The sequence below is a fragment of the Oncorhynchus clarkii genome, chromosome 20 (genome assembly GCF_045791955.1).
Source record: "Oncorhynchus clarkii lewisi isolate Uvic-CL-2024 chromosome 20, UVic_Ocla_1.0, whole genome shotgun sequence".
In the NCBI taxonomy this organism is placed as follows: Eukaryota; Metazoa; Chordata; class Actinopteri; order Salmoniformes; family Salmonidae; genus Oncorhynchus; species Oncorhynchus clarkii.
The window spans coordinates 87,573,144-87,595,573 of NC_092166.1; the positions used below are offsets into that span (position 1 = coordinate 87,573,144).

At 47.2% G+C, this 22,430-nt stretch overlaps 1 protein-coding gene across 6 annotated transcripts in view; it reads right to left on the reverse strand.

The window, feature by feature from the left end:
* Positions 1 to 7,327, reverse strand: part of LOC139377016 (striatin-like) — a 75,206-nt gene extending 67,879 nt beyond the window's left edge. For 2 of the 6 annotated variants that reach the window (XR_011627982.1, XM_071120083.1), the window contains exon 1: positions 6,934 to 7,327. Coding sequence is in view for 2 of the 6 variants with exons in the window: in XM_071120083.1 (XP_070976184.1) it covers positions 6,934 to 7,140 (207 nt within the window). In the remaining 4 variants the exon portion in view is untranslated. The remainder of the gene's footprint in view (positions 1 to 6,933) is intronic. The other 4 variants (XR_011627983.1, XM_071120084.1, XR_011627984.1 and 1 more) reach the window with 2 other exon arrangements.
* Between the last annotated feature and the right edge of the window lie 15,103 nt (positions 7,328 to 22,430).

Here is a 22,430-nt window from a genome sequence, read left to right on the forward strand (position 1 = left end):
CTCTCTCTCTCTCCTGTCTCAGTCCATGCTGCAGGTAGTGGACACCACTCTCTCTCTCTCCTGTCTCAGTCCATGCTGCAGGTAGTGGACACCACTCTCTCTCTCTCCTGTCTCAGTCCATGCTGCAGGTAGTGGACACCACTCTCTCTCTCTCTCTCTCTCTCTCTCTCCTGTCTCAGTCCATGCTGCAGGTAGTGGACACCCCTCTCTCTCTCCTGTCTCAGTCCATGCTGCAGGTAGTGGACACCACTCTCTCTCTCTCCTGTCTCAGTCCATGCTGCAGGTAGTGGACACCACTCTCTCTCTCTCCTGTCTCAGTCCATGCTGCAGGTAGTGGACACCACTCTCTCTCTCTCCTGTCTCAGTCCATGCTGCAGGTAGTGGACACCACTCTCTCTCTCCTGTCTCAGTCCATGCTGCAGGTAGTGGACACCCCTCTCTCTCTCCTGTCTCAGTCCATGCTGCAGGTAGTGGACACCCCTCTCTCTCTCCTGTCTCAGTCCATGCTGCAGGTAGTGGACACCACTCTCTCTATCTCCTGTCCACAGAGCCGAAGTCCACAGACACAGAGCCGACGTCCACAGACACAGAGCCGACGTCCACAGACACAGAGCGGAAGTCCACATCTACATTCAGGAGGATGCCATCTTGAGAAGTGCCAAAACGCCTAGGCTGGAGAGACACTGGAGAGCAGAGCATAAAATACTTGGTATTCCTATTAGCCTAGCTATATTCTGATGTGGCTGAAACAAGCCACTGTTGTCCAGTACAATCCTCAAGTGACAGGGAGGGAGGAGAGGCCAGAGGAAGAGCATTAGGGAGTGAACAGAGGACAGGTCGTTAAATAAGGATTTTGGTTCAGCATCCCTTCATCCCTCCCGAGTGTCCAGTGTTAGAAACAGTCGGGGACTATGGAGAGGGGAGAGGATATACGGAAGAGAGAACACAAGGAAGAGAGGATAGAAGGAAGAGAGGGTAGCTCTTTAGAAAATGATCGTCTTCGACAGTCCCCTCACACTCCATCCCTCACTCGCCAATCAGACATTAACCTTGGCTGGAATGCTGCTATGAGTCAAGTGGGCCATCATTTTTATTATTTTTTAAAACAGGAAGCGTTTTATTAACAACGTTACAGTCCTCACTGGCTGACTGACTGCTTTTTCAAGCCAGAGGATAAGGGTCTCTCAGTCCACTGAGCTAAAGCAGTTGCATCAGGCCAGAGGATAAGGGTCTCTCAGTCCACTGAGGTAAAGCAGTTGCCTAAGGCCAGAGGATAAGGGTCTCTCAGTCCACTGAGCTAAAGCAGTTGCATCAGGCCAGAGCTTGAGGGGTTATTAAGGGGTGAGGAAGGGGTAGGTAGGTAGCTACACTGAACAAAAATAAAAACACAAAGTATTGGTCCCATGTTTCAGGAGCTAAAATAATATATATAAAAATGTTCCATATGGACAAAAAGCTTATTTCTCTCCAGTTTTGTTCACAGATTTGTTTACATCCCTGTCAGTGAGCATTTCTCCTTTGCCAAGATAATCCATCCACCTGACAGGTGTGACATATCAAGAAGCCGATTAAACAGCATGATCATTACACAGGTGCACCTTGTGCCGGGGACAATAAATGCCATGTGACATCATCCAAAAGTATCTAAAATTGATTTTGAAGCTGAAAAAAAAAGTTGCTTCTAGATGATTTGAACATTATGTGTGAGAAATGCCAATATAGGCAGTGTTTTCCACAAGCACAGAGTAGCTGCTGCTTCCCCTCCAGGTGAAGATTGATCTGCAGTCTCTGTTGGGTACTGATCACATGCTTCATTAGCTGTTGCACAATATGATCAGTACATGTACAGTACTGGTCAAAAGTTTGTAATCACCTACTTATTCAAGGGTTTTTCTTTATTTTCACTATTTTCTACATTGTAGAATAGTAGTAAAGACATCACAACTATGAAATAACACAATTAGAATCAAGCAGTAACCAAAAAAAGTGTTAAAATCAAAATGTTATATTTGAGATTCTTCAATGTAGCCACCCTTTGCACACTTGGCATTCTCTCAATCAGCTTCATGAGGTATTCACCTGGAATGCATTTCAAATAACAGGTGTGCCTTGTTAAAAGTGAATTTGTGGAATTTCTTTCCTTCTTAATGCATTTGAGCCAATCTGTTGTGTTGTGACAAGGTAGGGTTGGTTTACAAAATATGGCCCTATTTGGTAAAAGACCAAATCCATATTATTGTAAGAACAGCTAAAATAAGCAAAGAGAAACAACAGTCCATTATTTTAAGACATGAAGGTCAGTCAATAAGGAAAACTTCAAGAACTTTGAAAGTTTCTTCAAGTGCAGTCGCAAAAACCATCAAGCGCTATGATGAAACTGGCTCTCATAAGGACAGCCACAGGAAAGGAAGACCCAGAATTACCTCTGATCCTGAGTTACGTCTGTTGCCCAAATAAATGCTTCAGAGATCAAGTAACAGACACATCTCACAATGTTTAGAGGAGACTGTGTGAATCAGGCCTTCATGGTCAAATGACTGCAAAGAAACCCCTACTAAAGGACACCAATATTAAGAAGTGACTTGCTTGGGCAAAGAAACACGATCAATGGACATTAGACCGGTGGAAATTTGATATTTTTGGTTCCAACCTCTGTGTCTTTGTGTAGCTGAACGGATTATCTCAGCGTGTGTGGTTCACACCGTGAAGCATGGAGGAGGAGGTGTGATGGTGCTTTGCTGGTGAAACTGTGTGATTTATTTAGAATTCAAGGCACACAACCAGCATGGCTACCACAGCATTCTGAAGTGATACACCATCCCATCTGGTTTGGGCTTAGTGGGAATATCATTTGTCTTTCAACAGGACAATGACCCAACACACCTCCAGGCTGTGTAAGGGCTATTTGATCAAGGAGAGTGATGGAGTGCTGCATCAGATGTCCAGGCCTCCGCAATCACCTGATCTCATGGTTTGGGATGAGTTGGACCTCAGAGTGAAGAAAAAGCAGCCAAGAAAATGGAAAAGCATTCCTCATGAAGTTGGTTGAGAGAATGCCAAGAGCGTACAAAGCTGTCATCAAGACAAAGGGTGGCTACTTTGAAGAATCTTGGCCCAAGCAAGTCTCTTCATATTTTGGGGTTCTTTAATGTGGCAGCTGGCACCACCATGCCAGTAGATAACTACGGCCTAGCATTAGCATCGACTCCTGTGAAGACAGATAATCCACCATGCCAGTAGATAACTAAGGCCTAGCATTAGCGTCGACTCCTGTGAAGACGGATCATTCACCATGCCAGTAGATAACTAAGGCCTAGCATTAGCATCGACTCCTGTGAAGACGGATCATCCACCATGCCAGTAGATAACTAAGGCCTAGCATTAGCATCGACTCCTGTGAAGACGAATCATCCACCATGCCAGTAGATAACTAAGGCCTGTGAAAGATGGATCATCCAAACCTCCACCGGCTAAGCGGTGATAGAGTTGATGACTCGGTAATGACGTCACACTGGGATCATGTGGATTCACTAGATTCTTGCTCGACTATTGCTCTGACAAGGAGAGAATGTTTTACAACCAGGTAAGAGGAAACGATAACCTAACCTAACCTTCGGAAAGTATTCAGACCTAGACTTGTTCCACATTTTGTTATGTATTCTAAAATGGATTCAATAAAACATTTTCCTCATTAAGCTACACACAATACCCCATAATGACAGTGAAAACAGTTTCAATTTTTGGTAAATGAACGACAAATAAAAAAGTGAGTTCAGTAAGTTCTGCATCCTGTTTCCATTGATCATCCTTGAGATGTTTCTTCAACTTGGTTGGAGTCCACCTGTGGTAAATTCTATTGATGTGACATGATTTGGAAAGGCACACACCTGTATATATATAAGGTCTCATAGTTGACAGTGCATGTCAGAGCAAAACCAAGTAACGAGGTAGAAGGAATTTTCCGTAGAGCTCCGAGACAGGATTGCGACGAGGCACAGGTCTGGGAAATGGTACCAAAACATTTCTGCAGCATTGAAGGTCCCCAAGAACACAGTGGCCTCCATCATTCTTAAATGGAAGCGGTTTGGAACCAATAAGACTCTTCCTAAAATGTATGTTTCCTAGGGGTTAATGTGGAGCATGTGTGAAAATTACAGCAAGATGTTTGAATGCCCTTTTCTCCTAAATCGGATCAACAACAACATTGGTGATGTGGACACCAAGGAACTTGAAACTCTCGACCCGTTCCACTACAGCTCCGTCGATGTTAATGGGGGCCTGTTCGGCCCGCTTTCCTGTAGACCGTGATTATCTCCTTTGTCTTGATCACGTTGAGGGAGAGGTTGTTGTCCTGGCACAGGGACCAAGGTGGTCTGCTTGAAACATGTTGGTATTAGAGACTCAGTCAGGTTAAAGGTTAAAAATGTCAATAGACACACTTGCCAGTTGGTCGGCAAATGCTCGGAGTACACTTCCGGTAATCCGTCTGGCGCTGCGGCAGATTTGCAAAATGGAGGGCAAGGGAGAGCTTTGTATGCGTCTCTGTGTGGATCAAAGGTGGTCTAGAGTTTTTTTCCCTCTGGTTGCACATTTAACATGCTGGTAGAAATGAGGTCAGACGGATTTAAGGTTCTCTGCATTAAAGTCCCCGGCCACTAGGAGCGCCGCCTCTGGATGAGCGTTTTCTTGTTTGCTTATGGCCTTATAGAGTTGGTTGAGTGCCGTCTTAGTGCCAGCATCGGTCTGTGGTGGTAAATAGACAGCTACAAAAAAATATAGATGAAAACAATGCGGTAAATAGTGTGGTCTACATCTTATCATGAGATACTCTACCTCAGGCAAGCAAAACCTTGAGACTTCCTTAATATTAGATTTCGTGTACCCTCTGTTATTTACAAATAGACACAGACCGCCACCCCGCCACCCCGCCAACCCAGCTGTTATTGCCGATGGACTGAAAATCCAGCCAGCTGTATGTTATACATGTTGCTCAGCCATGACTCGGTGAAACATAAGAAATTAGTTTTTAAAGTCCCGTTGGTAGGATAGTCTTGATCGGATCTCATCCATTTTATTATCAACTGATTGCACGTTGGCTAATAGGACTGATGGTAGAGGCAGGTTACCCAGTCACCGTCGGATTCTTACAAGGCACCCTGACCTACGGCCCCGATATCTCCGTCTCTTCTTCATGTGAATGACAGGGATTTGGGCCTTATTGGGTGTCTGGAGTAAATCCTTCACGTCCAACTCGTTAAAGAAAAAACCTTCATCCAGGTTGAGGTGAGTAATCTCTGTTCTGATTCCCAGAAGCTCTTTTCGGTTATAAGAGACGGTGGCAGCAACATTATGTACAAAATAAGTTACAAATAACGTCAAAGCACATTACACAATAGAACAATTGGTTAGGATCCCGTAAAATGGCAGCCACCTCCTCCGGCGCCATCCCTGGCCCCTGCTGCAAAACAACAGTGTGGCCGTGAGCGTATGTCCGAGTGCCAGCTGAGCCTTGTTCAGAGCATAACAGTGACAACTGAACTCAGGATGTCGGGGGGCAGGAAGGAGGAAAAGATGTCGGGGGGCAGGAAGGAGGAAAAGATGGCGGGGGGCAGGAAGGAGGAAAAGATGTCGGGGGGCAGGAAGGAGGAAAAGATGTCGGGGGCCAGGAAGGAGGAAAAGATGTCGGGGGCCAGGAAGGAGGAAAAGATGTCGGGGGGCAGGAATGAGGAAAAGATGTCGGGGGGCAGGAATGAGGAAAAGATGTCGGGGGGCAGGAAGGAGGAAAAGATGTCGGGGGCAGGAAGGAGGAAAAGATGTCGGGGGGCAGGAAGGAGGAAAAGATGTCGGGGGGCAGGAAGGAGGAAAAGATGTCGGGGGGCAGGAAGGAGGAAAAGATGTCGGGGGGCAGGAAGGAGGAAAAGATGTCGGGGGGCAGGAAGGAGGAAAAGATGTCGGGGGGCAGGAAGGAGGAAAAGATGTCGGGGGGCAGGAAGGAGGAAAAGATGTCGGCGGCAGGAAGGAGGAAAAGATGTCGGGGGCAGGAAGGGGGAAAATATGTCGGGGGCAGGAAGGGGGAAAAGATGTCGGGGGCAGGAAGGAGGAAAAGAGGTCGGGGGCAGGAAGGAGGAAAAGAGGTCGGGGGCAGGAAGGAGGAAAAGAGGTCGGGGGCAGGAAGGAGGAAAAGATGTCGGGGGCAGGAAGGAGGAAAAGCCATTACACAGGAAACGTCTGTGTCCCCTACAGATTGTTCTGTCCTTCCTCCATCTTTAGATGGCCAACGCATAAATGTGTGGAGTGTGTTCATTGGGGGGTGGCATCACTCCGATACAGGTAATGTAATACGTTATTAACTTTATACCATCACAGGTTTCAGCAGCTTCAATGCCTGTATTTTCCAAGACAACAGCAGAGGGAGCAGATTGACTAGCTAACCAGTTGGTTTGCTAGATTGTTGCTATAACATTAGTTAGCCGACTACCTGGTTAGTCACTCTTGGGAGGTTTCATCAGCTTTGCCATGCCAGTTACTAACTTGCTAGTGAGTTTGCTACACAAATAAACATCCAATTTTAAAGGCACTAGACACAACAGATTAGCTAACTAACATTAGCTAGTTTTAGAAAAAGGACTAAAATAGCAAGTAAATTACACCTCATCCAGAACTAACTACATGCAGCTAGACAAGCTAGAGTTGTCCTCACGACTCAACTAACTAACTAACTAACTAACTAGTAGCTTGTCAAGACAGAATGGCTACTTAGCATGTGCTAACCAACCAGGAGACAGTGCACGCTAGCTAATGCTAACTAAAACAATCCCATTTATGCATTGAATAGCTATGTAGCTATCCTGATAAGACCATTGGACAAACCTGCCATTTCACCAAAAACATCCTTTCAAAAAAGTGAATATACAAAATATCAAAGTTATTCACCTGTAATTCGGCGCGTTGCAACTCCCATTGCACCTTCTCCACGTCGAAGCGGGCCCATTCGTGTTGCAGGAAGTGTAGGATCCCCGGGATACTGTACGGTGACCTGGCTGCCTCCGCTGCGTCGCCCTCCGGTAGCAGTCCTTTCCCACCGCCCGATAAGATAGAGTTGTTGTTGAAGAAAACCCCGGGCCCTGACTGTTCGTCCATGGCCTGGGCTCGGGTCACGGACAGAGTGACAGCGCCTCTTTTGTGTCGCTGATTCGTGAGATTGTTCGCCAAGCCAAATGAATGTACGATGTTCAATCGGAAGGATAGTAACTACTACCGTATACTGACAGTTCTCTGTGTCTCGGGCTTTCTGACAGCCAGCTGTCATTGACTGACGTCGGAGAACATCATCACGCCCACACCATGTATGGATGTAGTCAGAAAACACACAAGACCACAAGGGGACACATCAACACTGAGTGGACAAACCATAAGGAACACAATTTGCATAATAAAAACATTTACATACAACTCCGTCAATTTAAGATATCTGTATTTATCTATTGATTGTATTTACCTGTTTTGCTCTAGGACGCCCAAATACCTCACAAGACTAGTCTGAAAGTCCCCTGTAACTGTCGGGAAATTGAATAGAAGTACTGGAAAGGTTGCTGGATCGAATCCCAGAGCAGACAAGGTAAAAATATGTTGTTCTGCCCCTGAACAAGGCTGTTAACCCACTGTTCCCCTGAACAAGGCAGTTAACCCACTGTTCCCCTGAACAAGGCAGTTAACCCACTGTTCCCCTGAACAAGGCAGTTAACCCACTGTTCCCCTGAACAAGGCAGTTAACCCACTGTTCCCCTGAACAAGGCAGTTAACCCACTGTTCCCCTGAACAAGGCAGTTAACCCACTGTTCCCCTGAACAAGGCAGTTAACCCACTGTTCCTCTGAACAAGGCAGTTAACCCACTGTTCCCCTGAACAAGGCAGTTAACCCACTGTTCCCCTGAACAAGGCAGTTAACCCACTGTTCCCCTGAGCGAGGCAGTTAACCCACTGTTCCCCTGAACAAGGCAGTTAACCCACTGTTCCTCTGAACAAGGCAGTTAACCCACTGTTCACCTGAACAAGGCAGTTAACCCACTGTTCCCCTGAGCGAGGCAGTTAACCCACTGTTCCACTGAGCAAGGCAGTTAACCCACTGTTCCCCTGAACAAGGCAGTTAACCCACTGTTCCCCTGAGCGAGGCAGTTAGCCCACTGTTCTCCTGAACAAGGCAGTTAACCCACTGTTCCCCTGAACAAGGCAGTTAACCCACTGTTCCCCTGAGCGAGGCAGTTAACCCACTGTTCCCCTGAGCAAAGCAGTTAACCCACTGTTCCCCTGTACAAGGCAGTTAACCTACTGTTCCCCTGAACAAGGCAGTTAACCCACTGTTCCCCTGAGCGAGGCAGTTAACCCACTGTTCCCCTGAGCAAGGCAGTTAACCCACTGTTCCCCTGAACAAGACAGTTAACCTACTGTTCCCCTGAGCAAGGCAGTTAACCCACTGTTCCCCTGAACAAGGCAGTTAACCCACTGTTCCCCTGTACAAGGCAGTTAACCTACTGTTCCCCTGAACAAGGCAGTTAACCCACTGTTCCCCTGAACAAGGCAGTTAACCCACTGTTCCCCTGAACAAGACAGTTAACCCACTGCTCCCCTGAGCAAGGCAGTTAACCCACTGTTCCCCTGAGCAAGGCTGTTAACCCACTGTTCCCCTGAGCAAGGCAGTTAACCCACTGTTCCCCTGAACAAGACAGTTAACCCACTGTTACCCTGATCAAGGCAGTTAACCCACTGTTCCATGGGATTAAGGCAGCCCCCCTTACCTCTCTGATTCAGAGGGATGGGGCTCCTGAGTGGTGCAGCTGTCTAAGGCACTGCATCTCAGTGCAAGAGGCGTCCCTGCAGTCCCTGGTTCGAATTCAGGCTGTATCACATCCGGCTGTGATTGGGAGTCCCATAGTGTGGTGCACAATTGGCCCAGCGTTGTCCAGGTTTGTCCAGGGTAGGCCGTCATTGTAAATAAGAATTTGTTCTTAATTGACTTGCCTAGTTAAATAAAGGTTCAAATAAAACAAATGTGGAAGACACATTTCAGTTGAAGGTATTCAGTTGGTCAACTGACTAGGTATCCCCCTTTGTTGGTCAACTGACTAGGTATCCCCCTTTGTTGGTCAACTGACTAGGTATCCCCCTTTGTTGGTCAACTGACTAGGTATCCCCCTTTGTTGGTCAACTGACTAGGTATCCCCCTTTGTTGGTCAACTGACTAGGTATCCCCCTTTGTTGGTCAACTGACTAGGTATCCCCCTTTGTTGGTCAACTGACTAGGTATCCCCCTTTGTTGGTCAACTGACTAGGTATCCCCCTTTGTTGGTCAACTGACTAGGTATCCCCTTTTGTTGGTCAACTGACTAGGTATCCCCTTTGTTGGTCAACTGACTAGGTATCCCCCTTTGTTGGTCAACTGACTAGGTATCCCCCTTTGTTGGTCAACTGACTAGGTACCCCCCTTTGTTGGTCAACTGACTAGGTATCCCCTTTGTTGGTCAACTGACTAGGTATCCCCTTTGTTGGTCAACTGACTAGGTATGGTAGTAGCTAGTAGGTACACCACTTTGACTGCCTCAAATAAAGGGCCCTATTCAATACTCTTTTTCAAATATTTGATTAAGTTAAGGTGTTTTCATTTTACACAACAACAACTTGACTATCTGTCCTCTATCATCCTGTTTAGACTAGCAGAGGAGTGAGGTATCTGGTTTAATTCATTGATTGACTGATTGATGATGGATGATTGGTCGATTGGTTGATTGACTGATTGATGATGGCTGATTGGTTGATTGACTGATTGATGATTGGCTGATTGGTTGATTGATGATGGCTGATTGGTTTATTGATTGATTGATGATGGATGATTGGTTGATTGGTTGATTGATGATAGCTGATTGGTTTATTGATTGATTGATGATGGATGATTGGTTGATTGACTGATTGATGATGGATGATTGGTTGATTGATTGACTGACTGATGATGGATGATTGGTTGATTGATTGATTGACTGACTGATGATGGATGATTGGTTGATTGATGATGGATGATTGGTTGATTGATTGATGATGGATGATGATTGGTTGATTGATGATGGATGATTGGTTGATTGATTGATGATGGATGATGATTGGTTGATTGATTGATGATGGATGATTGGTTGATTGGTTGATTGATTATGGATGATTGGTTGATTGATTGATGATGGATGATTGGTTGATTGATTGATGATGGAGGATTGGTTGATTTGTTGGTTGATGATGGATGATTGGTTGATTGATTGATGATGGATGATTGGTTGATTTGTTGATTGACTGAAATTGTGCTACTAACGCATAAACACATCTCATAAAGTAATGATGTTTTTGTTTGGTTAGCTTCTTCAGAAGTTCCAGCTAGGCAGGCTAACGTTAGTTAGCTAATTAATTTACTAGCTATCATACAGTAGGCGTATATTAATAATTATATATTTAATATAAGTAGACATGCACTCATAATTGACTGAAGCGCATATAAAGCACCCACAAGCTACCGGTGGCTGAAAACAGTTGTCGAGGGACAAACGAGTGACGAATTTCTGGGAAGAATTCATTCCTTCCTTCCTCGCCCTTCGCCCTGCAAGTGTAAACTCGTCAGATGTCATGATACGTAATCAAAGTGTCCACTTAATTTAATTGAGGGGAGAGGGTGTGTCTGTTGAGTGTTTGGAATGTAGCCTGGGATAACACAAAACCACTTCCTTATTTCCTTTGTGGTCTGTATTTACACAGGCAGCCCAGTTCTGATCTAGTTCATTCTTCACTAAGGCAGTATTTACACAGGCAGCCCAGTTCTGATCTAGTTCATTATTCACTAAGGCAGTATTTACACAGGCAGCCCAGTTCTGATCTAGTTCATTCTTCACTAAGGCAGTATTTACACAGGCAGCCCAGTTCTGATCTAGTTCATTATTCACTAAGGCAGTATTTACACAGGCAGCCCAGTTCTGATCTAGTTCATTATTCACTAAGGCAGTATTTACACAGGCAGCCCAGTTCTGATCTAGTTCATTATTCACTAAGGCAGTATTTACACAGGCAGCCCAGTTCTGATCTAGTTCATTATTCACTAAGGCAGAATTTACACATACTTTGCATTTCCAGTGCTTTGCCTGCTGATAGAATATACACTTATTGTCCATTTTAATCCAAATAAATTGATCCGCTGTCACAAGTCAAACCTCAGACGCTATGTACATCCCCCTTCCCCAAAACCTACCACTGCACAATTTAAACACTTGTCCCCCTATCCCCCTTCCCCAAAACATGTGTAAATACCGGACTATAAATGGTGCATTCCTGTTTTATACACTGAAAGGTTTATTCTTTTCTACTGAGACATTTACTTGATGTTCGTGTTCTTATCTTTTAGTATTTCTTATCGTTTCCAGAAGGAATCTGCAGTCAGCATCTGGCTGGATGGTGTAGACCGTGTGTGTCCTGTACAAACAACTATTAAACCTAAAACCTTGAACTCGTATCTTGAGAATAGAATATACACACTAAATAAACAGCAGTATGTGGACACCAATTCAAATAGTGGATTATTTCAGCCGTTGCTGACAGGTGTATAAAATCGAGCCCTGCTAGAGTTGCCGGGGTCAACTGTAAGTCAAATCAAATCAAATCCTATTTTATTTGTCACATACACATGGTTAGCAGATGTTAATGCGAGTGTAGCGAAATGCTTGTGCTTCTAGTTCCGATAATACTGTAATATCCAAGTAATATCCAACAAGTAATCTAACCTAACAATCTAACCTAACAACTACTACCTTATATACACAAGTGTAAAGGAATATGTACATACAAATATATGAATGAGTGATGGTACAGAACGGCATAGGCAAGATGCAGTAGATGGTATAGAGTACAGTATATACATATGAGATGAATAATGTAGGGTATGTAAACATATAAAAGTGGCATTGGTTAAAGTGGCTAGTGATACATGTATTACATAAAGATGGCAAGATGCAGTAGATGATATAGAGTACAGTATATACATGTGAGATGAGTAATGTAGGGTATGTAAACATATAAAAGTGGCATTGGTTAAAGTGGCTAGTAATACATGTTTGACCTAAATGTTTCTATTATTAAAGTGGCTGGAGTTGAGTTAGTATGTTGGCAGCCACTCAATGTTAGTGGTGGCTGTTTAACAGTCTGATGGCCTTGAGATAGAAGCTGTTTTTCAGTCTCTCTGTCCCTGCTTTGATGCACCTATACTGAACTCGCCTTCTGGATGATAGCGGGGTGAACAGGCAGTGGCTCGGGTGGTTGTTGTCCTTGATGATGTTTTTGGCCTTCCTGTGACATCTGGTGGTGTCCTGGGAGGGCAGGTAGTTTGCCCCCGGTGATGCGTTGTGCAGACCTCACTACCCTCTGGAGAGCCTTACGGTTGTGGGCGGAGCAGTTGCCGTACCAGGCGGTGATACAGCCCGGCAGGGTGATGTCGATTGTGCATCTGTAAAAGCTTGTGAGTGCATTTGGTGACAGCTGAATTTCTTCAGCCTCCTGAGGTTGAAGAGGCACTGCTGCACCTTCTTCACGATGCTGTCTGTGTGGGTGGAACATTTCAGTTTGTCTGTGATGTGTACCCCGAGGAACTTAAAACTTACTACCCTCTCCACTACTGTCCCGTTAATGTGGATAGGGGGGTGTTCCCTCTGCTGTTTCCTGAAGTCCACGATCATCTCTTTTGTTTTGTTTATGTCGAGTGTGAGGTTATTTTCCTGACACCACACTCCGAGGGATGTTTTTTTGCTGGTCAAGGGCAGTCAGGTCTGGAGTGAACTAAGGACTATATCTGTTCCTGGTTGAATTTTTTTGAATGGGCATGCTTATTTAAGATGGTGAGGATGGCACTTTTAAAGAATAGCCAGGCATCCTCTACTGACGGAATGAGGTCAATATCTTTCCAGGATACCCGGGCCAGGTCGATTAGAAAGGCCGTTTGACAATGATGAGGGGTGGTCTTTTTTAATTGCAGACCCATTACGGATGCAGGCAATTCGGCAGTGATCGCTGAGATCTTGGTTGAAGACAGCAGAGGTGTATTTGGAGGGCAAGTTGGTTAGGATGATATCTACGAGGGTGCCTGGATTTGGGGTTGTACCTGGTAGGTTTATTGATCATTTGTGTGAGATTGAGGGCATCAAGCTTATAGTGTAGGATGGCTGGGGTGTTAAGCATGTCCCAGTTAGGTCACCTAGCAGCACGAGCTCTGAAGATAGATGGGGGAAATCAGTTCACATATTGTGTCCAGGGCACAGCTGGGGGCAGAGGGTGGTCTATAGCAAGCGGCAACGGTGAGAGACTTGTTTCTGGAAAGGTGGATATTTAAAAATAGAAGCTCAAATTGTTTGACCTGGATAGTATAGTAAGACAGAACTCTGCAGTCTATCTCTGCAGTAGATTGCAACTCCGCCCCCTTTGGCAGTTCTAACTCTGAGGGCTCTCACCTCCTCCCTGTAGGCCGTCTCGTCGTTGTTAGTAATCAAGCCTACTACTGTAGTGTCGTCTGCAAACTTGATGATTGAGTTGGAAATGTGCATGGCCACGCAGTCGTGGGTGAACAGGGAGTACAGGAGAGGGCTCAGAACGCACCCTTGTGGGGCCCCAGTGTTGAGGATCAGCGGGGTAGAGATGTTGTTACCTACCCTCACCACCTGGGGCGGCCCGTCAGGAAGTCCAGTACCCAGTTGCACAAGGCAGGGTCGAGACCCAGGGTCTCAAGCTTAATGACGAGTTTGGATGGTACTATGGTTCTAAATGCTGAGCTGTAGTCGATGAACAGCATTCTCACATAGGTATTCCTCTTGTCCAGATGTGGACCTATTGGGGTGGTAAGCAAATTGGAGTGGGTCTAGGGTGTCAGGTAGGGTGGGGGTGATATGGTCCTTGACTAGTCTCTCAAAGTACTTCATGATGACGGAAGTGAGTGCTACGGTTCGATAGTCATTTAGCTCAGTTACCTTAGCTTTCTTGGGAACAGGAACAATGGTGGCCCTCTTGAAGCATGTGGGAACAGCAGACTGGGATAAGGATTGATTGAATATGTCCGTAAACACACCAGCCAGCTGGTCTGCGCATGCTCTAAGGACGCGGCTGGGGATGCCGTCTGGGCCTGCAGCCTTGCGAGGGTTAACGCGTTTAAATGTTTTACTCATGTCGGCTGTAGTGAGGGAGAGTCCGCAGGTTTTTGTCACGGGTCGTGTCAGAGGCACTGTCTTGTCCTCAAAGCGAGCAAAAAAGTTGTTTAGTCTGTCTGGCAGCAAGACTTCCTGGTTCGCGACAGGGCTGGTTTTCTTTTTGTAATCCGTGATTGACTGTAGACCCTGCCACATACCTCTTGTGTCTGAGCTGTTGAATTGCGACTCTACTTTGTCTCTATACTGATGATTAGCTTGTTTGATTGCCTTGCGGATGGAATAGCTACACTTTGTATTCGGTCATGTTTCCGGTCAACTTGCCTTGATTAAAAGCAGTGGTTCGGGCTTTCAGTTTCACGCGAATGCTGCCATCAATCCACAGTTTCTGGTTGAGGAATGTTTTAATAAATACTGTGGGTACAACATCACAGACACACTTGCTAATAAACTCGCTCACCGAATCAGCGTATTCGTCAATGTTGTTGTTTGACGCAATGCGGAACATATCCCAGTCCATGTGATCGAAGCAATCTTGAAGTGTGGAATCAGATTGGTCGGACCAGCGTTGGACAGACCTGAGTGTGGGAGCTTCCTTTTAGTTTCCGTCTATAGGCTGGAAGCAACAACATGGAGTCGTCGTCAGCTTTTCCGAAAGGAGGGCGAGGGAGGGCCTGTTGTGCATCGCGGAAGTTAGAATAACAATGATCCAGGGTTTTGCCCTGGTTGCACAATCAATATGCTGATAGAATTTAGGGAGTCTTGTTTTCAGATTAACCTTGTTAAAATGAACAGCTACAATGAATGCAGCCTCGGGAAATGTGGTTTCCAGTTTACATAGAGTCAAATGAAGTTCGTTTAGGGCCATCAATGTGTCTGCTTGGGGGGAAATATATGCGGCTGTGATTATAATCGAAGAGAATTCTCTTGGTAGATTGGCATTTGATTGTGAGGAATTCTAAGTCAGGTGAACAGAAGGACTTGAGTTCCTGTATGTTGTTATGATCACACCACGTCTCGTTAATGATAAGGCATACCCCCCCGCCCCTCTTTTTACCAGAAAGATGCTTGTTTCTGTCGGCGCGATGCGTGAAGAAACCAGCTGGCTGCACCGACTCCGATGGCGTCTCTCGAGTGAGCCATGTTTCCATGAAGCAAAGAACGTTACAGTCTCTGATGTCTCTCTGGAATGTTACCCTTGCTCGGATTTCATCAACCTTGTTGTCAAGAGACTGGACATTGGCTAGTAGTATGCTTGGGAGCGCTGTGTGATGTGCCTGTCTCCGGAGCCTCACCAGAATACCGCTTCGTCTGCCCCTTTTACGCCGTCGTGGTTTTGGTTCGCCGGCTGGGATCCAATCCATTGTCCTTGGTGGTGGTCAGAGGATCCGCTTCGGGAAAGTTGTATTCCTGGTCGTAATGATGGTGAGTTGGCGTTGCTCTTATATCCAATAGTTCCTCCCGACTGTATTTAATAAAACCTAAGATTACCTGGGATAACAATGTAAGAAATTACACTTAAAAAAAACAAAATACTGCATAGTTTCTTAGGAACGTGAAGCGAGGCGGCCATCTCTTTTAGCGCCTTGCTTATGAGTGCTGTTATTGTGAGTGCTGTTATTGTGAAGTGGAAACGTCCAGGTATAACAACAGCTCAGCCGCGAAGTGATAGGCCACACAAGCTCACAGAACGTGTCACGCCCTGGCCTTAGTTATCTGTGTTTTCTTTATTATTTTGGTTAGGACAGGGTGTGACATGGGTGATTTATTGTGTTTCCTCTTGTCTAGGGGTTTATTAGATTTATGGGGTTGTTTTCAGTGTAGTTGTCTAGGTAAGTCTATGGTTACCTAGAGTGGTTCTCAATCAGAGGCAGGTGTTTATCGTTGTCTCTGATTGGGAACCATATTTAGGCAGCCATATTCTTTGAGTATTTTGGTGGGTGGTTGTCTCCTGTGTCAGTGTTTGTGCCACACGGGACTGTTTTCAGGTTTTCACGTTTCTTGTTTTGTATTCTGTTCATGTATAGTTTCTCTGATTAAAGAACCATGAACACTTACCACGCCGCATATTGGTCCTCCGATCCTTCTCGCCTCTCCTTCCCAGGAAGAAACCCGTTACAGAACCACCCACCAACCAAGGACCAAGCAGCGTGGTAACGGGCAGCAGCAACAGCGGCAGAAGAATCAAGACTCCTGGACGTGGGAGGAGATCCTAGACGGGAAAGGATCCTGGGCACAGCCAGGGGAATATCGCTGCCCAAAGGCAGAGCTGGAGACAGCCAAAGCGGAGAGGCGGTGGTTTGAGGAGGCAGCACGGCAGTGCGGATGGAAGCCCGAGAGTCAGCCCCAAAAATGTATTGGGGGGAGGCACAGGGAGAGTGTGGCAGAGTCAGTAGTCAGACCTGAGCCAACTCCCCCTGTTTATCGTAAGGAGCCAAGGAGGAAACCAGAACCAGAGCCGGTGTTGGAGGTGAGCGAAGCAGAGACTGTGAAGGAGTTCATGGGGAAATTGGAGGAGAGAGTTATGAGGGAGTTGCTGTGTTGGTGCATGAGGCACGACATTCGCCCGACGGAACGTGTCGGGGATTTGATGGCACCTGGGTCAGCTCTCCATACTCGTCCTGAGGTGCGTGCTAGTCGTCTGGTGAAGATTGTGCCAGCCTCACGCACCAGGCCTCCTGTGCACCTCCCTTACGCTTGCACGTCCTGTGCCAGCTCAGCGCTACAGTGCTCCTAGCAGTGCTAACCGTGGCGGGCGTGGTACTGGTCAGGCACCGTGTTATGTGGTGGAACGCACCTCCACACACCAGCCCTCCGGTGGCAGCTCCCCGCACCAGGCTTCCTGTGCGTGTTCAGAGCCCAGTACTCCCTGTTCCTCCTCCCCGCACTCACCCTGAGGTGCGTGTCCTCGCCCCAGTACCACCAGCGCCGGCAACACGCACCAGGCCTACAGTGCGCCTCGTCTGTCCAGAGCTGCTAGAGTCTCCCGTCTGTCCAGAGCTGCTAGAGTCTCCCGTCTGTCCAGAGCTGCTAGAGTCTCCCGTCTGTCATGAGCCGCCAGAGCCGCCAGTCAGCCAGGATCCTCCAGAGCCGCCAGTCAGCCAGGATCCTCCAGAGCCGCCAGTCAGCCAGGATCCTCCAGAGCCACCAGTCAGCCAGGATCCTCCAGAGCCGCCAGTCAGCCAGGATCTTCCAGAGCCGCCAGTCAGCCAGGATCTTCCAGAGCCGCCAGTCAGCCAGGATCTTCCAGAGCCGCCAGTCAGCCAGGATCTTCCAGAGCCGCTAGTCAGCCAGGATCCGCCAGAGCCGCCAGTCAGCCAGGATCCACCAGAGCCGCCAGTCAGCCAGGATCCGCCAGAACCGCCATTCAGCCAGAAGCTGCCAGAGCCGTCAACCAGCCTGAGCTACCTCTCAGTCCTGAGCTACCTCTCAGTCCTGAGCTACCTCTCAGTCCGGAGCTACCGCTCAGTCCGGAGCTGCCCCTCAGTCCGGAGCTGCCCCTCAGTCCGGAGCTGCCCCTCAGTCCGGAGCTGCCCCTCAGTCCAGTGGGGCTCTCTGTTAGGGTTCTTAGGCCAAGGTCGGTGGCGAGGGTCGCCACTCAAAGGACGCTCAGAAAGCGGACTAAGACTATGTTGGAGTGGGGTCCACGTCCCGCGCCAGAGCCACCACCGTGGATAGACGCCCACCCAGACCCTCCCCTATATGTTTAGGTGTGCAGCCGGGAGTCCGCACCTTTGGGGGGGGGGGGGGGGGGTACTGTCACGCCCTGGCCTTAGTTATCTGTGTTTTCTTTATTATTTTGGTTAGGCCAGGATGTGACATGGGTGATTTATTGTGTTTTGTCTTGTCTAGGGGGTTATTAGATTTATGGGGTTATGTTCAGTGTAGTTGTCTAGGTAAGTCTATGGTTGCCTAGAGTGGTTCTCAATCAGAGGCAGGTGTTTATCGTTGTCTCTGATTGGGAACCATATTTAGGCAGCCATATTCTTTGGATATTTTGTGGGTGGTTGTCTCCTGTGTCAGTGTTTGTGCCACACGGGACTGTTTTCGGGTTTTCACGTTTCTTGTTTTGTATTCTTGTTTTGTATCAGGGGGTGCGTCACCGGAGTGGGTTGATTCACTGATGTGGTCATCCTGTCTGGGTTGGCGCCCCCTTGGGTTGTGCCGTGGCGGAGGTCTTTGTGGGCTATACTCAGCCTTGTCTCAGGATGATAAGTTGGTGGTTGAAGATATCCCTCTAGTGGTGTGGGGGCTGTGCTTTGGCAAAGTGGGTGGGGTTATATCCTTCCTGTTTGGCCCTGTACGGGGGTGTCCTCGGATGGGGCCACAGTGTCTCCTGACCCCTCCTGTCTCAGCCTCCAGTATTTATGCTGCAGCAGTTTGTGTCGGGGGGCTAGGGTCAGTTTGTTATATCTGGAGTACTTCTCCTGTCCTATTCGGTGTCCTGTGTGAATCTAAGTGTGCGTTCTCTAATTCTCTCCTTCTCTCTTTCTTTCTCTCTCTCGGAGGACCTGAGCCCTAGGACCATGCCCCAGGACAACCTGACATGATGACTCCTTGCTGTCCCCAGTCCACCTGACCGTGCTGCTGCTCCAGTTTCAACTGTTCTGCCTTATTATAATTCGACCATGCTGGTCATTTATGAACATTTGAACATCTTGGCCATGTTCTGTTATAATCTCCACCCGGCACAGCCAGAAAAGGACTGGCCACCCCACATAGCCTGGTTCCTCTCTAGGTTTCTTCCTAGGTTTTTCCTTTCTAGGGAGTTTTTCCTAGCCACCGTGCTTCTACACCTGCATTGCTTGCTGTTTGGGGTTTTAGGCTTGGTTTCTGTACAGCACTTTGAGATATCAGCTGATGTACGAAGGGCTATATAAATAAATTTGATTTGATTTGTATTCTGTTCATGTATAGTTTCTCTGATTAAAGAACCATGAACTTTAACCACGCCGCATATTGGTCCTCCGATCCTTCTCGCCTCTCCTCTTCGGAAGAAGAGGAGGAAATCCCTTACAGAACGTTGGAAGTGAGTGCTGAAGCACATAGCGCGTATAAATCGTCTGTCCTCAGTTGCAACACTCACTACAGAGTTCTAAACTGCCTCTGGAATCAACATCAGCACAAGAACTGTTTGTCGGGAGCTTCATGAAATGGGTTTCCATGGCAGAGCAGCCGCACAAAAGCCTAAGATCACCAAGCGCAATGCCAAGCGTCAGCTAGAGTGGTGTAAAGCTCTCCGCCATTGGATTCTGGAGCAGTGGAAACGCTTTCTCCAGAGTGATGAATCACGCTTCACCATCTGGCAGTCCGAAATGGACTGGGTTAGGTTTGGCGGATGCCAGGAGAATGCTACCTTGCCCAACACATAGCGCCAACGGTAAAGTTTGGTGGAGGAGGAATAATGGTCTGGGCTGTTTTTCATTGTTCTGGCCCCTTAGTTCCAGTGAAGGGAAATCTTAACATTTTAGACGATTCTGTGATTCCAACTTTGTGGCAACAGTTTGGGGAAGGCCCTTTCCTGTTTCAGCATAACAATGCCCCCGCACACAAAGCGAGGTCCATACACAAATGGCTTGTTGAGATCGGTGTGGAAGAACTTGACTGGCCTACACAGAGCCCTGAACTGAACCCCATCAAACACCTTCGGGATGAATTTGAACACCGACTGTGAGCCAGGCCAGGTTCGACGAGCATACTTTTGGTAGTGTAGTGTATTTTATTGCCCATCAGAATGATTGCCTGTCACAATAGACATAAAAACACACGTGGTCCACTGTGACATTGGAGCTGCACCAGACACTGTTGCTTCATGTCTTACCATGAACTGGAGGGGGTTAGAGGCCGGAGAGGGAGCACACGTGACAGAGAGAAAAAGAGAGAGAGAATTAGAGAGAGCATACTTAAATTCACACAGGACACCGGATAAGACAGGAGAAATACTCCAGATATAACAGCATGGATATAACCCAACAAACATTGCCAACAAACATTGCCACACCACTAGAGGGATATTTTCAACCACCAGCCTACTACCCTGAGACAAGGCATATAGCCCACGAAGATCTCCCCCACAGCATGAACCCGGACGGGGGTGTCCTGGTAATCCGTCTGGCCCCGCGACTTTGTGAATGTTGACCTGTTTAAAGGTCTTGCTCACATCGGTTACCGAGAGCGTTATCACACCGTCACCAAGAACAGCTGGTGATCTTGTGCATGCTTCAGTGTTGCTTGCCTCAAAATGAGCATAAAAGGCATTTAGCTCATCTGGTAGGCTCGTGTCACTGGGCAGCTCGCATCTGGGTTTTTCTTTGTAGTTCATAATAGTTTTCAAGCCCAGTCTAATAGTTTGCAGGCCCTGCCACATCCGATGAGCTTCAAGGCCCGGTGTAGTAGGATTCAATCTTAATCTTGTATTGACGCTTTGCAAGATTTCTTAGAGGCGTCCGGATTAGTGTCCCGCTCCTTGAAAGCGACAGCTCTAGCCTTTAGCTTGATGCGGATGTTGCCTGTAATCCATGGCTTTTGGTTGGGAAATGTACATACCGTCACAGTGGGGACGACATCGTCGATGCACTTATTGATGAAGCCGATGACTGAGGTGGTATACACCTCAATGCCATTGGATGAATCCCGTAACATATTCTAGTCTGTGCTAGCAAAACAGTCCTGCAGCATAGCATCCGCGTCATCTGACCACTTCCATATCAAGTGAATCTCTGGTACTTCTTGCTTTAGTTTTTGCTTGTAAGGAATCAGGAGGATTGAATTATGATCAGATTTGCCAAATGGAGAGCTTTGTATGCATCTCTGTGTGATGTAAAGTTTTTTTTAAATCTGGTTGCACATGTAACATGCTGATAAATATGTGGTTAAACTGATTTAGGTTTGCCTGCATTAAAGTCCCCGGCCACTACGAGTGCTGCTTCTGGGTGAGCATTTTCCTGTTTGCTTATGGCCTTATAGAGTTGGTTGAGTGCTGTCTTAGTGCCAGCATCTGTCTGTGGTGGTAAATAGACAGCTCCGAATAATATAGATGATAACTCTCTTGGGAGATAGTGTGGTCTACAGCTCATCATGAGGTACTCTATCTCGGGCAGCAATACCTTGAGACTTCTTTAATATTAGACATCTCGCACCAGCTGTAATTGACAAAAAGACACACACCACCACCCCTCATCTTACCAGACGTAGCTTCTCTGTTCTGCCGGTGCATTGAAAATCCCTCCAGCTCTATGGTATCCGTGTCGTCGTTTAGTCACGACTCAGTGAAACATAAGATATTACAGTTTTTAATGTCCCGTTGTTAGGATAATCGTAATTGTAGACCATCAATTTTATTTCCCAGTGATTGCATGCTAGCAAGTAGAATTGATGGCAGTGGGAGTTTACTTGCTCGCCTACGGATTCTCAAAAGCAGCCTGATCTGCGTCCTCTTTTCCTCCGTCTTTTCTTCACGCTGATGACGGGGATCTGGGCCTGTTCCTGGGAGAGCAGTATATCTTTCTCTGTCTTTCTTCACGCTGATGACGGGGATCTGGGCCTGTTCCTGGGAGAGCAGTATATCTTTCTCTGTCTTTCTTCACGCTGATGACGGGGATCTGGGCCTGTTCCTGGGAGAGCAGTATATCTTTCTCCGTCTTTCTTCACGCTGATGACGGGGATCTGGGCCTGTTCCTGGGAGAGCAGTATATCTTTCTCCGTCTTTCTTCACGCTGATGACGGGGATCTGGGCCTGTTCCTGGGAGAGCAGTATATCTTTCTCTGTCTTTCTTCACGCTGATGACGGGGATCTGGGCCTGTTCCTGGGAGAGCAGTATATCTTTCTCTGTCTTTCTTCACGCTGATGACGGGGATCTGGGCCTGTTCCTGGTAGAGCAGTATATCTTTCTCTGTCTTTCTTCACGCTGATGACGGGGATCTGGGCCTGTTCCTGGTAGAGCAGTATATCTTTCTCTGTCTTTCTTCACGCTGATGACGGGGATCTGGGCCTGTTCCCGGGAGAGCAGTATATCTTTCTCTGTCTTTCTTCACGCTGATGACGGGGATCTGGGCCTGTTCCCGGGAGAGCAGTATATCTTTCTCTGTCTTTCTTCACGCTGATGACGGGGATCTGGGCCTGTTCCTGGGAGAGCAGTATATCTTTCTCTGTCTTTCTTCACGCTGATGACGGGGATCTGGGCCTGTTCCCGGGAGAGCAGTATATCTTTCTCTGTCTTT